The following is a 15,118-nucleotide window of genomic DNA, read 5'->3' as shown; positions in this document are numbered from 1 at the left end:
CTTGGCAAATGCCCACTGTGCCGCAGTGCCAGCCCGGCCTGGCACCAAAACTACCGCAGTGACTTTAGCCCCACCCCCACTATATTTCCGGGACCCCTTATCCTCAGATCTCACAAGATCTAGCTCAGTACTTCCAACCCACTGAAAAGAACCTTCTTCAAAGTTCTCAGGACATCACACGGGGCTGTAGTTGCTTCCAGCCCTCCGTCACCAAGGGAAGACAAGCCTTTGGGGCTGAACCTACCCAAATTTAAATCACAGCTCTGCCACTTCCCAGCTATGTGACACGGGCCCATCACTTTAGGTCTCCTGACCCCAGTTAACTCATCGGCTCATGGGGTGGTTCGAGGACACAACTGATCATGAATTCGAGGTGCTCCGCAGGTGCCCGGCGTACAGTACATGCACAATCAAAGGAAGTTTAAACCCTAATGATAAAAGGGTTATTTTCCCAATTGTATTATCAGCTGGGTGACCTATGGCATGTGGCTTCACCTCTCTGGCTTTGGTGTCTCTGCGGGTGGCCAAAAGGATTACCGGACATACCATTTGCAAAACTCTCGGCACGATGCCTGGCACATAGCACAGGCACTCGGGACGTGGTGCCTGTGAGGATTATGGTTCGTAAGGAGGCCTCAGAAAGATGACGCTGGGAACAGCACGACGAACCACCTGTTCTACCTGTTCAAAGTGGGTCAGGCTGGAGCTGTGTAAGCAGCTGTTGCCATGGCACCCAACACAGAGGGAAACACTCCAGCTAGCAAGGCGGGTGCTGCAGAGGTGAGGCCTCAGGCCTGCCCCACTCAGACACCACCCATGACGACGACGCCAGTCTCCGGACCACCTCAGGAATCCCTGGGGTTGGGGTGAGTGTGCCACTGGATCTGGGGCCAGGATCTAAGCAGTCCCATCGCCCGTGACCCTACCCCAACTCCACAGCATTGGGGCCTTGGCCATCTGGAGCGGTAGGCTGTGAGGCGGGGCTCCCAGGCTGCAGACCAGGGTGAGTGAGATGGGAGTGAACGGAGTAAAAAAAAAAAAACAAACAAACCCAGGAACCTCATCTCCTGAGCAGAAAACCTAAAGCAGCCTCAGGTCCCAATGTCGCTCCCTCCAGCCACACCTGCACAGCAGCAAACAGGTACCCGAGCCCCAATAAGTGCCCAGAGTTGGGTGGGGGGGGGGGGGCAATGTCAGCTCCTCCCTCCTCAGCCTCGCTCAGGTTTCATCCAAGATGAGGGCTGCGAAGGGCCGTTCGGGCTTGGTTGGGTTCAGGGAATCCATGGCCCTTTGCCAGGAGGGAAGAAGGGGAGGCAGAGGTGAAATCCAGTCTCCATGGGCCAAGACTTGGAACTTTCCAGACTTTCCTGGATGACAGGGCAGGTTTAGGGAAATGGAAAGACTGATAAGGTAGGGTGACAGTGGCCCCAGGGCCTGGGAGACCAGGAGACCTCAACCTGAGGCTGAATGAATAACAATTCCTCAAAGGCCCCCACCCCCAGCTCACAGGTAGGTCCCCTGCAGACTCTAGCAGGTCCCCCACCTAAGACCTGGGAGGGGTCAGGGGCTGGGGCCCCTTGGCCATAGAAACCACGACTGCCGCAACAATTTGCCTAGGCTGCACATGGTATGGTATATACATTACCCACACCCTCTCACAACCCCAAGGACGCATATGACCTCTCTCGCTTCACAGGAAAAGAAACTAAGGCTCAAAGGCAGAACAGGAGTAGTTAAAAGCATAAACTGAGTTTGAATCTGGACTCTGCTGTAATAACTCAGGCAAGTGAGTTTACTCCCTCTCTGGCCTGTTTCCGCCTCTGTAAACTGGGGATAATAATCCTACAGGTCCCCGCAACCCAACCTTCACGGCACAGTCAAAGGTTAACTGAGAGGTGCCAGTAAAATGGGGAGCACAGCACCCAGCCAGTGAGTGGTAGACCCCAGGCCCTAGCTATGAGCACAGCTCTTTCCCTGAACCGTTGGGCGGCTGTGTGGGTGGCCTGGGATTACAGGCTTCCCAGGCAACAGAGTATGCCACCCCCACCCTACCACCCCCACGGCAATGGGCTGCCCTTGTCTGAATTCCTCAGATAAGCAGCTCTCTGGTAGATTGGGGAACCCAGGCCTGAGTGGGCCCAAATGACCGAAAAGGTGCCCCACCCTGTCCACACCAGATTCCTAAATCTGGGTTAGGCTGTGTGGCTCCCCTCCCCTGATCACCAGATACATCCAACAGGTCTCCAAACAGGCCAAGTTCAGTGGACAACTGCCTCCTGAGCGGTCCCTGGCAAGCCATTTACTTTCTCTTTCTGGGCCTCAGTTTCTCCATCTATAACAGGCACCCCATCTCAGAACTGTGATGCAGCTCCAGCTACGCGGGCCCACAAAGAGGCCTAAGGAGCAGAGGGACAGACCGGGGAAGGGAACCAGTGTCCTGGGCACTGGGCCAGGCCCTGCACCACCTTCTATCTACTGAAATGTCTCCACGACTCTCTGACAGAGGCCTGTATTGGGCCCAGAAAGCGACAGGCTAGGCCTCTAACCACCATCTGTCACACTCCAGAGCACTCTCCCAGGTGGGCCAGGGCTATGTGACCCCAGGTGGGCCCAAGTCAGTGGGTGCAGCTTGGGAACTCGGTCGCCCTCAGCAATGAGCTGGGCAGCTGGACCAGCAGGATGAGGAAGAACATAAAACCAAAGTTAACCAAGTCTTTTTCAAAGAGGGCTGCAGCCTCCTTGACAAGGACATTTGCAATGCAAAGCAGCCCAGCATCAGCCAGAAGAAGACAGTCACTCAGAGGGAGCTGGGCAGGCCAAAATCCAGCCACCTCCCTCCAGCCAGACTGGGAGTGCCTGGGAACCTGTGGCTGACCCAAGCTCTAAATCATGACAGCCCCAGTGGCGAGCTGGGTTCCAGGTGACCTGGAACACCCTGCCCCATCTCAGCCCCTCAAGGCACAAACCCCTCTGAGCTCTTTGTGCAAGTCTGCAGAATGGGCTACCGAGCTTCCTGAGAGCCCCAAGAGGAGGCTGAAAGAATAGACCCACAGGTACCTGTCAAGTCACCTGCAGACGGGTGCAGGCACCCAGCCAACTTCCTCTGGCCTAGACCTCCCAGATCGTTCAGCCATGCCTCGTGCAACCCTGCCCCAAACACACATAATCCTCCGGACTCTGGGCCCCAAGGGGCACCACTACACCCGTCTAATGGCTAGATCTTGTTCATCAACCCCGTCCCCTGAGGGCGCGACTACCCCAGCTCCTACCTTGACGATAAACTGACAAAATCCCCGCCATCCAGCAGTCGGACCTTGCAGAAGAGAACCCCGTTCACGAAGGGGACCGCCGTCAGTTCCTCCAGGGTGAAAGTGGTTTGGAATTTGAATTTCTTCTTCTTCATCAAGAAAGCCATGAGCGAGTTCCCTGAGTCTGAAGCCCCGAAGGCCCAAAAAAGGGGAGCCAGAAATCCCCAGGATTCCTTTCCCTACACCACACCCCCTCCTCAAAACACCAGAGCCGGATCCCGCCCAGATGGTGGCGGAGGCGGCAGAGCAAGCGGGGATCTGAGATCGGAGGGCCCAGGTCTGAGTGACCAGTCCAGTTCGCGGGCCGGCTGGCTTCACCCTCGGGGAGCTGGGGCTCGGAGGGGCTCAAAGTGGCCGGAGGCTTCACCGGCATGTAAACAGCGGGGCATGGCCCCAGAGGCAAGGACAAGAGTGGCTGGCGGCACGCGAGCGGCCGCGCCGGCGGGCAGCATCCCGAGCCACGGTCCCCTGGGAGCTCACGCCACGCGACCGGGCGCGGCAGGCGGACCGGTGAGACTGAGGGCGGCGGGCAGACCGGTGAGGCCGAGGGCGGCAGGCGGCCCCGCCCCCGCCCCGCTGGCGGCCGGGGGAGGTGCCCTCGTCGCGCACACGCCCCCGCACCTGAGTGCCGGACGGCCTGTGCAGGTGAGTCCGGGGAGGCTGAGGACACCCCCAGGGGGCGGCCGGGAGCTCTGATGGCCTCTCTCGGAGGCGCGTCGGGGACACTCTGGGCCGGGAACGTCCGGCTGCGACCCCTCCGGGCGGGCACCGGGCCCGGGTCCGGACAACGAGAGCGTCGCCTCCTCTTCAGTCCTGGGTCCCGCACCGCGGGCCCCGGCGGAGCTGAGGCGCCCTTCCGGCCGGCCGGTGGCGCCCGCCGCCTCTCCCCAGCAGCTCGCGAGCTGCAGTGCCGCCGCCTGCGCTCCCAATGCCGCCCCCCAACCCCGACGCCGTGCGGCGCCGCTGCGAGAATGCTGAGGCCCAGCGCGGCCGCCTGCGGAGCCGCCGCGGAGCGCAGAAGGGGCGGGGCGCCGGCGGCCCAGCCCACCCGCGATTGGGCTGCCCGGTGGGGCGGACGCGGAATGTGATTGGCTAACGGCGCGTGGGGCGGGACTTGAGGAGGCAGGAGTGGCTCAGGATGTTCGGATTGGTGTGCCGCGTGGCTGGGCCCGCCTCCTCAGTGGGGGTAGAGCGGAGGGAAAGAGAGGGGCCGCGGGAAGACGGGGGAGGTCGCGGAGCGGGAAACTGGGTCTGGCGGGGCAAGGAAGAGGGCACGAGCAGAAGAAAAGAAACAATGAAGACAAGAAACGATATACACACTATGGCTGGAATAGCCTTCCAGTGTCCTCCTAGACTTGAGCTCGATGATTACTAAATCAGTCCTGGAAGGTAGCAAGTCCCCTCTCCCTTTTTTTTTTTTTTTTTCCTGAAAACACACCCAGAGAGGTGGCAAGGACTAGACCCAGCAGGTCTTAAAGCCTTTGAATCTCTGGTTTTCAGCACTGAGGAGGGAAGTGTCTGCAAATGCTTCTCCGAGGGGGTGATTTGAAGCAGTTCATCATCAACCTATGGGAGACCCAGCTCTTCCATCCCAAGCTGCTATCTAAACCGTTTGTCATTGGCTAGTTTCTTATTTAGTTATGCTTAGTCTTCCTGACTGGATTCACTACCCTAGCAACAGAAACTGGGAGACTTGTACCTCCCAGGCCTTCGACATACTGTAGTTCATGTAGTTCATTCATTCAGTTCCCAAATGTTTAGGGACAATCTGCTCTGAGCCAAGCTCATACCTAGGGTATTGGCGGAGGGGGCTGGGGGGAGGTGGGAGGGTTGGCAGTGGGCAAGAGATGGGGCTAGAAGGCCTGTAGTGGCTGGATCTTGCAGAGGCTTGTAGACCAGAGTAAGGAAGGGAGCCACTCACATTTTAAGCAGAAATGTGACCCGGACAGATTTGCTTTTTGTTGTAAGAAGCTTACTCTGGCTGCAGGGGGTGCAATGGGGGAGAAGATGGGAAACAGATGAGGGAGGGACTAGTCGTGGCCGTCCAGATGACGGAACCTCAGCACTGGGGGAAATGAGAGGCATGGTCTGAGAGGCATTCGAGAGACAGAATCAACTGGACATAGGGATGAGTCAGGTCCAGACATGTAACTGAGAATTCAGATTTCTGATTTCTTCCTGCTTCCCAGCCATAGCATGGATAGCAACCTGTATTTCTCTCCAGTTTGTCCCATAATATAGAAAACACAGCCAGATAGAAGAAGAAGAATAGCAGTTCCCAGTGCTATTATGTATCCCCATTTATAGGCAAGGAAGTTGAGGCCTGGAGAGTTGACATCACTTGACTAGGGTCTTGACTTTGGAACACAGGCTCTAGAGTGTTAAGCTGTGCTACTCACGCCGAGATGTGTGTTCTCATTAATTCTGGCAGGGCTTGCTCCACGGGGAAGAACTGGTGGCTACCTGAACCCGGGAAGGGATTCAGAGGAGGGAGCCAACCAAGGATGTCCCAAGGCCTGACTGGCTCCTCAGCTGTGACCATAAGTAACCCTAGGCCACTCCAGCAGGAAGCAGGGTGGGGACCTGGCTGCCAGACTTAGCTGTGGTTGAGTATTCATCTCTCTGCAGCCTCAGGGCTGGGAACCCAGGAAATTTCCCTTCCTTCATTTCCCAGATGGTGCCTGGGAAAGGGGGAAAGTTTGATGTCGGGACAGGATGCTCCATTTGGGGTGAGACAAGTTCGGGTTAGAATCCTGGCTCTGTTGCACATGGGCAGTGTGGCCTGGGTTCAGTGTCCTGAGGCTTGGGGGCTCTAAATAGAGTTCAGCATGGTATGGCTAGGACCACTTGCCCTAGAACAAACAGCGTTCAAAATCTGGCTGACACAACATTGACCACCTGTGTCACACTAATTTTGGGTGTAGTTTTGCAGGCATAGAAAGGAATCTTGAAGGATATACCCTAAACTTTTCCATCTCTGAGCCACAGTTTCTTCACCTGTAAAATGGGAGTAAATATACAAACCTTTTTAGAATGTCGTGAGGGCTTCAAGAGGCTGTGCTTGCAAGTGGCTTAGGCCTGGGAAGACGTGGGGATCTGAGCGAGTGGTCAGCATGGAGCTCCAACCAGCACTTCCGCACTTCTGCAGCCCCCCAAAATTCCCAACATACCCTGCCCTACATCCCTGAGGACCTGATCAGATGTACGAGGAAACCAGTACCCCACGGGGTATTTCAAATAAGTGGTCTAGAGAAGGAACCCCAGGGAAATGTGAGAGAGGATGATTGCATTGGCGGTCCTGATTTAGATGGGATGATCAAGGAAGGTCTCCGTGAGGTGTTATCTCAGCCCAGACCTATATTGTAGAGGGGACCCAAGCCCAGGAAGCTTCGGGGTCAGAGGCAGGAGCTGGCACGTTTGGAGAACTCAATGTGACTGGAGGGGACTGAGTAGAGATTGGAGAGAGAAGCATAGGGTCTGGCATGTGGGCCCAGTGGGCCTAGGAGTTTAGATTTTATTCTAAGCCCAAAGACACCATTGGAGAATATAAGCAAGGTAGTGACAAGATACAGAATACCTTTTAGAGGTTTTTTCTTTCCGGCTGCTATGTGGAGAATGGATTGACTTTCAGGGGCAAGAACGGAAGCAGGCAGCCAGGTGAAGAGGCTGTTACAGTCATCCCAGTGGGAGACTGGTGGCTCAGATCAGGGCGGAGCCAGAACAATGGGAAGAGAAAGGAGACACATTTCAGAGGAAGAGCTCAAAATTTGCTGAGCAACGATAACAGTTACTCAATTAGAACTTTTCAAATATTCCCAGGGTTTTGAATTTGACTCAGTGCCACCGGGTTCATGAAGGGAGGAGGTCAGTGAGCGTAAACACTGCGGTAGGCGTGGGGAAGGAGTAGAGAGGAACAGAGGAACCGAGTGGGACCGCAGCCTCTAAAATAGACTCACAGCTGGAGAAAGTGAGATGGCCTTAGAGAATCCTTAGCCTCACCTGGACCTGGACAAGCTCTTACGGTGCTATTTACGTATCTCTCTCTCCCGTGAGAGCCTGAGCTTCCCAGGGTCAAACACCTCACCCATGGTTTCCCCATGCCCAGATCAGGGCTGCCACATGATAGATGCTCCATAAATGGTTGTCAAATGAATACATGGGTGGATGGGTAAAAGGATGGATGGGTGGGTGACTGTGCATTTCACCATGTCGCCCCCTGCTTTAGCATTCCTCAGTATTGACAATAATTATCAAAATTCTTTTATAAATACCTATTTTAAAAACACACACACACACAAGAAAAGAAGGAAAACAAAGAAAAGGGGGAAATCCGCCCCCCCAAAAAAAACCCAGTGCTCACAACTCCTTTTAAAGTAAGTTACCCAATAGCAATACTCACACGTGTATGAATAGACACACATACAAGATGATCCCTGTAGCCTCGTATGTAATATGAAAGTATCAGGGACAGCCGGATGTCTGGCTGCAGGATGTCTGGCTGCAGGAAGAGGGGGGTGTTGAGGGTGAGGACTGTGTTTTGTTCCCTGCCCTTAGCACGTGGGACAGTGCCTGATGCACAATATGGTTCAATAAATATTTGCGGAATGAAGGCAACCATCGACGAGATGCTACGCTGCTCGGGAGGAGAATGCTGGAGATGGCGCGTGTCCTGAGGTACAAGATGTCCACGCTGCGCCCATGCGAGTCAGCAGTATATGAAGGAGGAGCTTATTTTATGAAGAAGAAAATGAATACTTTATGTAGGCATGGAAAACGATGCTGAAGGATATACCCTAAACTGTCGCCAGAGGCTTCCCCCTGAGGAGAGGGTTTGGAGGGGAAATTTTCACTCTCTTTTAATGAATATTCTTGGGTATAGTTTGATTTTTGCAGTACAATGAATTCTTTTTATAATGTCATAACATATCATTATAAGGATATTATAAACGAAAGCCGTTCTGTGCTTCCCTGGTGCCCTTTGTCCAAAATTCTCAGTCTGGAAACAGCTGTTTAGCCTCTTCCCACCTGTCTCCCTCAGACCCTTGCAGCCCTGCCCGGGGGTCCTGGCCTCGTCCCCCTGCTATCTGGTGACTCCTAATAAGCATCAAGCTTCAGCTCAAGCATCCTCGAACATCCCCCCCCACATCAGGCATGATGCTCCCTCCCTGCTCTGTGCCCCCAAGCTACCAGCCATCCATGTGCAGAGAAGTGAGGGCACCTGGCCTTCTGCCTCAATACCTGTTGCATATTTGGCATTCATTGAAAGAGAGGGAGGAAGGACGGGAGGACAGAAGGAGGGGCAAAGGAAAGAAAGGCGAAACTGAGGTAAAGGTGGAAGATATCACTTGCCCAAATCATCCTGAGGGCAGCTACCCAGCTGGCCAGCTCTTTCAGTCACCTGACACCCAGCACAGAGCGCCACGCCAAACTGCTTTCCCAGCTCTGCTTGCCAAGGGCGGTTCGTGCTGATTCACCAGTGACTGGACTTCAGTTATTTGCAGAACTAGAACAGCAGCCGAGCCACCCAGCGGCTGACCAAGGGCGTATCGATTTGTGCTGGACTTCTCACTAATATCCAAGGCAGTCACACAAGAAGATAAAGGCTCCAGAGAACTCGCCCACAGTGATGTGTCCTGCCTAAACCTCCCACAGCCAAGTCCACAAATCTCCTTGTTGACCTATCAGCCAACTCTGCCCTTTACAACCCGAGCTTGACCAGCACTTGCCGAGGCTAGTCACGATTCAGAACACGGGACCTGGAGTCAGGCGGCTCTGGGTTTCTGCCCAAGGATTACTGTGTCAAAGCGTATTTACATATTTGCTGTCGAGAGATGCTGCCATGCTGCCTCCCAGAAAGGTTGGACCCATAGAGACTCCCACCAACGGTACAAGACAGTGCCGTTCCCACACTTTCTCCATCGTTTCCAATCTGTTTGACAAACGAAACTGTACTGCTGCACTCGCGTCTCTTTCACGAGCATCTTTTTGTATTTTTCAGCAGTTTAAACTTATTCTGTAAATTGCCGGGCCATGACCTTTGTCTTTTTCCAAACTGGAGTAGTCCTCCTTTTGTTATTTATTTGTAGTAGCTTATTACAGACGATAGATATCAACTTGTTATCTATATTGAAGTGTTTCTTCCACTTATTTGTCTTTGGACATTTGGTGTCTTTTTGCCTCACAGAAGCCCCTTGCCAAGCGCCAGCTAAGACAGCTAAGAGACAATAGTCAACCTACTTCAGTGGAGCAAGCACCACACTGGGAGTCAGGAGCCACCCTGTCACTGACTCACTGTATGATTTTGAACCCATTCCTGACCTCTCATACTCTGTTAAATAAGAGCATTGAGCTAAATGGTCCCTGAGGACCTGTCCACCTCCATGGTCTAGACCAGCACTATTAATAGAACATTCTGCCGTGATGGAGATATTCTATATCTGTACCAACCAATATGGTAAGTGCTAGCCACATGTGGCTATTGAGCACTTACAATGTGGCCAGTGTGACCAAGAAACTGGATTTTGAATTTCATGTAACTTAAATTCAAAATTTAAATCGCCACTCAAGGCTAGTCACTACCATATTGGACGGCACAGTTCCGGATGGTTTAGATCCCTCCCACCTTTGTGTGAGCTGCGATACAGTTTAATTAAGGCAGGGCTGGAGAGTTCCTCTGTGACTTGGGGCAGATCACTCTACCTCTCTGAGCCTCAGTTTCCCCATCTGTCCAGGAGGGCTCACAGGGATCCCTGCCTCCTGGGGTTGTTGAGCAGATTTGATTAGGGAGTGTGTGAAGGTCAAGGCCCAATGCCTGACCCGACACTGCACAATCAGGCCAGGTTCCAGGTTGAAATGTGAGAGTGTGTTTACCCCATTTTTAGCATGTCCAGAAGCCGACAGTCAGCTTTCTCCCGAGCAGCCTGTCTCCCAGCTACCGCTTTGAGGACAGCTTTACCTTAAATTAGGGCTTCGGCTGGCGCAAGCCTTCGGCCCAGGACTCCTAATCACCGACAGGACAAAGTCCACACTTCAGCCTGTGTTCCTGGCTCTCAGACCTGGCCCTGCCCCTACGTCACTGTCATGAATGTGACCCGAAGCTCAGCCCGGCAGCCCCATCATCCTCTCCCTGTGTCTGCCTCCTACCCCAGCCTTCCAAGGTCTGCCAGGCACTTCATTCGTTTACTTCATTCATTCCTTTTTCGCTTACAGACATTCATCATGCCACCTGCCGTGGGGCTGGGGCTGCGATGGTGAGCACGCAGATGTAGCCCACGCGATGAGAGCTGTGGCACACCTGCGGGTCAGAGGGGTTCAGGGAGTGGGGCGCGCACAGAGGGGGCCTGACCTGGTGGGTGTGGTCAGGGCGGGCTTTCCTGAGGAAGTGGCATGTGAGCTGGAGCCCGCTGCATGGGTAAAAGTCAGCTAGGAGAGAGGGGAGTTGGTAGAGGGGAAGTCTGAGCTGAAGGAATGTAGGAACCTGGGATTTGCCAGAAGCAAGGGCAAAGCTAGACAGGTAGGCAGGCCCCATCCCATGGGAGGGCCTTGCAAAGCCACTTACTGATAACTGTGCTTTGTCCTAAAGGGAAAGGGAGCCATGAAAAGTATTAAGAGAGGATGACGTAATTATTCTAGGCCAGCTCCCAACATGACCTTTCCTGCTGGTGAGATTCAAGAATTTATTTACCCCCTTCGACTTTTCCTTCTCTGCCCACCCCCTGGGTGTCAAGATACTTCGTGAGCACACAGCTTCTAGGGCCTTCTGTCCCAGCCCTGCCACTCCCTGGCCCTATCACTTCAAGTCGGTTATTAACTTTTTCGCCTCAGTGTCCTCACCCATAAAATAGAGATAATGACAACGTTGCACCGTCATGCAAATTATGAGGGAAAAGTACATGGCATGGAGCCACTTAGGAAACAGAGTCCAGCTGAACTCCTTCTGTGCAAAGTCAAACCTAAGCCGCAGAGGGGGGCTTCCTGAAGGACGCCCCCTTCCCCCCTGCCCCCGAGAAGGCATCTCGTTTCTGGGAAGTATTCCTGTGGCTCACCGGTGCTGACCAGAGTGAAGGGAAGAGTTGGCAGAGGCCTTTCTCAGGCATCCCGACTGGGTGCTAGGAGACCTCTCTCGGATTTTCTCAGACACGCCCTTCTCCCCCTACACACACCCGACAGGCCAGGGCCAGGAGTCAGCAGGTGGACTCAGAGCTTACATAACTGGGCAAGAGTCTGACAACTTTCACCCAGTGATCAGGGCGGTGTTTACCAAGGAGAGGTGTTCCCAGTTCACCTCCCTGTTTCCCAGGTACCAGCACGCACGCAGACCTTCAGCCCTGGCTGAACCCCTGGTGTTACTGTCAGCAACAGCTATTATTTTTAAATTGTGAAAATCATCAGTGGTGAGGCACTGGGGGGACAGTAGGGGACAGGGGAAGCAGCCAGGACCGGCAATCAGACCAGGGTGTGAGTCAGCCTCCTCCGCCTTTGAGCTCTGTGACCTAGAACCAGTTACTTGGAGTCTCTGAGCCTCAGTTTCAACAGCGATAAAATAGGCTTAGTGGCCATATTAATATCGTGAAATTCTTTTTGAGAATTCAACGAGGTAGTAATATATACAGAGGGCTTTGTGAATTATCTGGCACTAGGGAAGCAGTCATCAAATGTTGGCTATTAAAATCATACCGTGTGTTGTAAACCGTTGTTTCTTCTCAACTCATTGTAAACCTTTTTCCGGCGACCACAGAGAATTTAACACTTGGGACTTTCTGATGCATCCCATGGATGAAAAACAGGTTCTGTAAATCTGATCATAAATTCCTAACTGGGCAGGCATGGTGGATAGTCACGCCCAAGGCATATAACTTTTTAGTAAAAGGTTTATCTTTGCCTTAAGCAAGCCTTGTTTATTGTCTTGTGCCTTTAGGTTAACATACCTTCGCAATGCTTTTTTTTTCAGACCCCTGGGAAGGAAATCGTAACTGCTCTCAGGAGAGCATAAAGTCTGTTAACTATCCTATAATCCAATCCCCCCGCCTTGCTTGCTCCCACCTTTATTTGATCCTCCCTCTTCAATTTTGTGTTTCCTCCTTAATTCCAAACGCAGAAAAGAAACCTGCAAAACTCATTCCCCTAGAGCATTTGAGATCTTGCTTCTGGCAATCATTGTCGGTTTCACTCTAACTCTTAGAAAGATTTTCTGCGGATTTGGACATTTTTTCCATCAACAATCCCCAAACCCTGACTGCCCAGGATCGTGGGGCTGCAAGTTGGGGGGCCCTGAATTTTAATGTCGAGTTTGGCCGTGGGGTCCCACCCTCGCAGTTCTCGGTCCTTACTTTCCACTAATGGAACCGCAGGGGAGTGAGGACAATGCTTGCTAAGGGCCCTGCTCTCAGCTTCGGCATCTCAGACCTAGAGACCCTAGACCCTGCACCCCACTTTTCCTTCTTTTATTCCTTCAACAAACATGACTCAGGGTTTGAACTCTGACTCTGCCACTCCTTGGCTGTATGGCTTTGGACGAGTTATATAATCTCTCTATGCCTTGGTTTCCTGATCTCTAAAATGGGAATATAGTACCTATTTTCCAGGGATGTTATATGCAGCGAATAAGGAGATATTTATAATGTGTTAGAATAATGCCTGTTTGACGAAAACAAAAAGCGAGTGCCCACTCTGATCCAAGTGCTGTCGTAAGCACTAGGGACACAAGTGAGAACAATCAGACAAGGGTCCTGACCTCAGTGAGATTTTGTTGGTGCGGGGAAGGAGGGAGAGGGAAGCAGGGTGAGGAGTTTAGAAATCAACACTACTGATGCGGTCGGTCCAAGGCAGGGTGGTGTAGACCATTCTGCAAGGCCGTTGGCTTTAAAGAAGGTCTTGAGGCTGTCACCCTCTAAACAACGGCTTACGTGGTAACCTTGCCCTTGGGGTCCATGCGCCAGGCTAGGTAAGCACTGCGCTCCTAAGAGCTCCTCAAATGCAAACCCCCTGTGAGTGGTTCATGCTGGCTCAGCCGAGACATCCCCAGACTGTGCGGTTGCCACCAATGCCTGCACCTGCTCCTCCTCCTCACCCTCATCACAGCTGACACTTTGCTGAATGCTTATCATGTGCTCCCCCGCCCCCCGGGCTCTGTCTAAGGTTTTCTGTATGCGACGTCTTTTAATCTTCACAACGATCCCATGAGGGATTGCTTCTCACAGGTGAGGAAACCTCGGCACAGAGAGGTCACATGGGTGATTGATGATGGAGCTGACTTCAAATCTGGAGGCTGGATCCCGAGCCTGAGCGCGCTTCATCACCATGCTCTGGGGACATTCTCCTTCTCACCTAATCATTGCTTCTCTGAGTTCGAAGGCAGCTCACGCTCCACGGTGGAGTGAACCTAGAAATCAGTCAGCAGAAGAAAAGCTGGAAAAGTCACAAGCATGTGGAAAACCAAATAACACACTCTTAAGCAATCGATGAGTCAAAGAAGAAATCACAAGGGAAATTAGAAAACATCTAGAGAACAAATGAAAACAAAAACACGGCACATCGAAATTTATGGGAAGTGTACAGCAGTCAGCGCTTACGTTAAAAAAGAAGACAGATCTCAAAGCAAAAGGAACACATGCTCCTCGTTTAAAATGTTAAGCATTGCACAATTTTAGACAACGAAAGCGAAAGTTTAAAAAATGAAAGTCCCCCATGACACTGCTCCCCAGATACAACCTCTGTTAACGGCATGGTGTATAGATGCCCAGTTTTTTCAAAGCTTTCAGTAATAGTATTTTTTTTTTAATGGAATAATACAGTACACGTTGTTCTGTCACCTTCATTTTGTTTTGTGCTACCTAACAGTGAGTCTCAGAGGCTGCTCCTTGCTGGAACATTCTCTTCAAGGGCTGCACATTTGTCGGTGGTGGGGACATCCACACTGGATTGAGCCAGTTCCATCAGGATATATGTGGGGTGTTTGCAATTTTTAACGACTTCAAGTCACTCTGCAGTGAGCACCCATGTGAATGTCCCCTGTGTGCTGATAGGACGGTCTCTGGGGGTAATTTGCAGAAGTAGAACCTCTGGGCCACAGGTCAAAGAACATTTTTAACATTCCTTTAAGAAGGCAAAACCAGTTTTGCTTAGAGAGTAAGAGAGCGCCAGTTCCCCTGTCCTCATTGCCCTTGCCTCGGTCTTTGCCCCACTGGCGGGTGTGAGCCGCAACGGTTGTCTTGCCCTGCTGAGCGATGCCTCACCCTCAAGAGCAGCCTCTTGCGGTGACAGCCTTGCTGCTGCCATTGGGATCCGGAAATTAACCATAATCGTCAAGAATAGCTATACTTGCTCGGGGCCAAAGCACTTCTCAAAACCCCAGCATTTGCTTTTTAACTCAATATCCAAATACGGCCTTGGAGAGAGGCCAGTGCCGGTCTGTGCAAACCGCCAGGCCCCCACTTTCAAGGTGAGCGGTGGCCAGGCTGGCCTCTGATTAGCATCTCCATGCATGGGTAGCTGGGCCGACTGAATTCCCTTCCAGAATCCGGCAAGTGGCTTTTTCTCTGAATCATCATGACTCCCGCAAACCCGGCATTGAAATGATTGGTGTCCTTTTGGCCACTTGGGAGCAAACGTCTTCCGTGTCCATGGGTTTGTCCTGCTGCCACCTCAGAGAGATGCCGGCATTCAGCTGTGATCGCCAGTGGAGGCCAGGGCATCATTTCCGGTCTCCTTTCCCCGGGGTGACCTTCATAAAGGCACTTCCCTCATCCGGGGCCTGCAGTTCACGCTGTTCCCTCTCACCTGGACCTCTCCCCTCACACTCTGCCCTCACT

General features: G+C 52.7%; 1 protein-coding gene across 1 annotated transcript in view; it reads right to left on the bottom strand.

The window, feature by feature from the left end:
- Positions 1–4,241, bottom strand: part of FAM102A (family with sequence similarity 102 member A) — a 33,392-nt gene extending 29,151 nt beyond the window's left edge. Inside the window, exon 1 of the mRNA XM_016163745.2 lies at positions 3,270–4,241. Within this exon, the coding sequence (XP_016019231.1) occupies positions 3,270–3,415 (146 nt within the window). The 5' untranslated portion in view covers positions 3,416–4,241. The remainder of the gene's footprint in view (positions 1–3,269) is intronic.
- Positions 4,242–15,118: the final 10,877 nt, after the last annotated feature.

This window comes from Rousettus aegyptiacus, unplaced genomic scaffold, assembly GCF_014176215.1.
Source record: "Rousettus aegyptiacus isolate mRouAeg1 unplaced genomic scaffold, mRouAeg1.p scaffold_m13_p_3, whole genome shotgun sequence".
Taxonomy (NCBI): domain Eukaryota; kingdom Metazoa; phylum Chordata; class Mammalia; order Chiroptera; family Pteropodidae; genus Rousettus; species Rousettus aegyptiacus.
The sequence above is the reverse complement of the archived record's forward strand: the minus strand, read 5'-3'. Positions and strand labels throughout refer to the sequence as shown.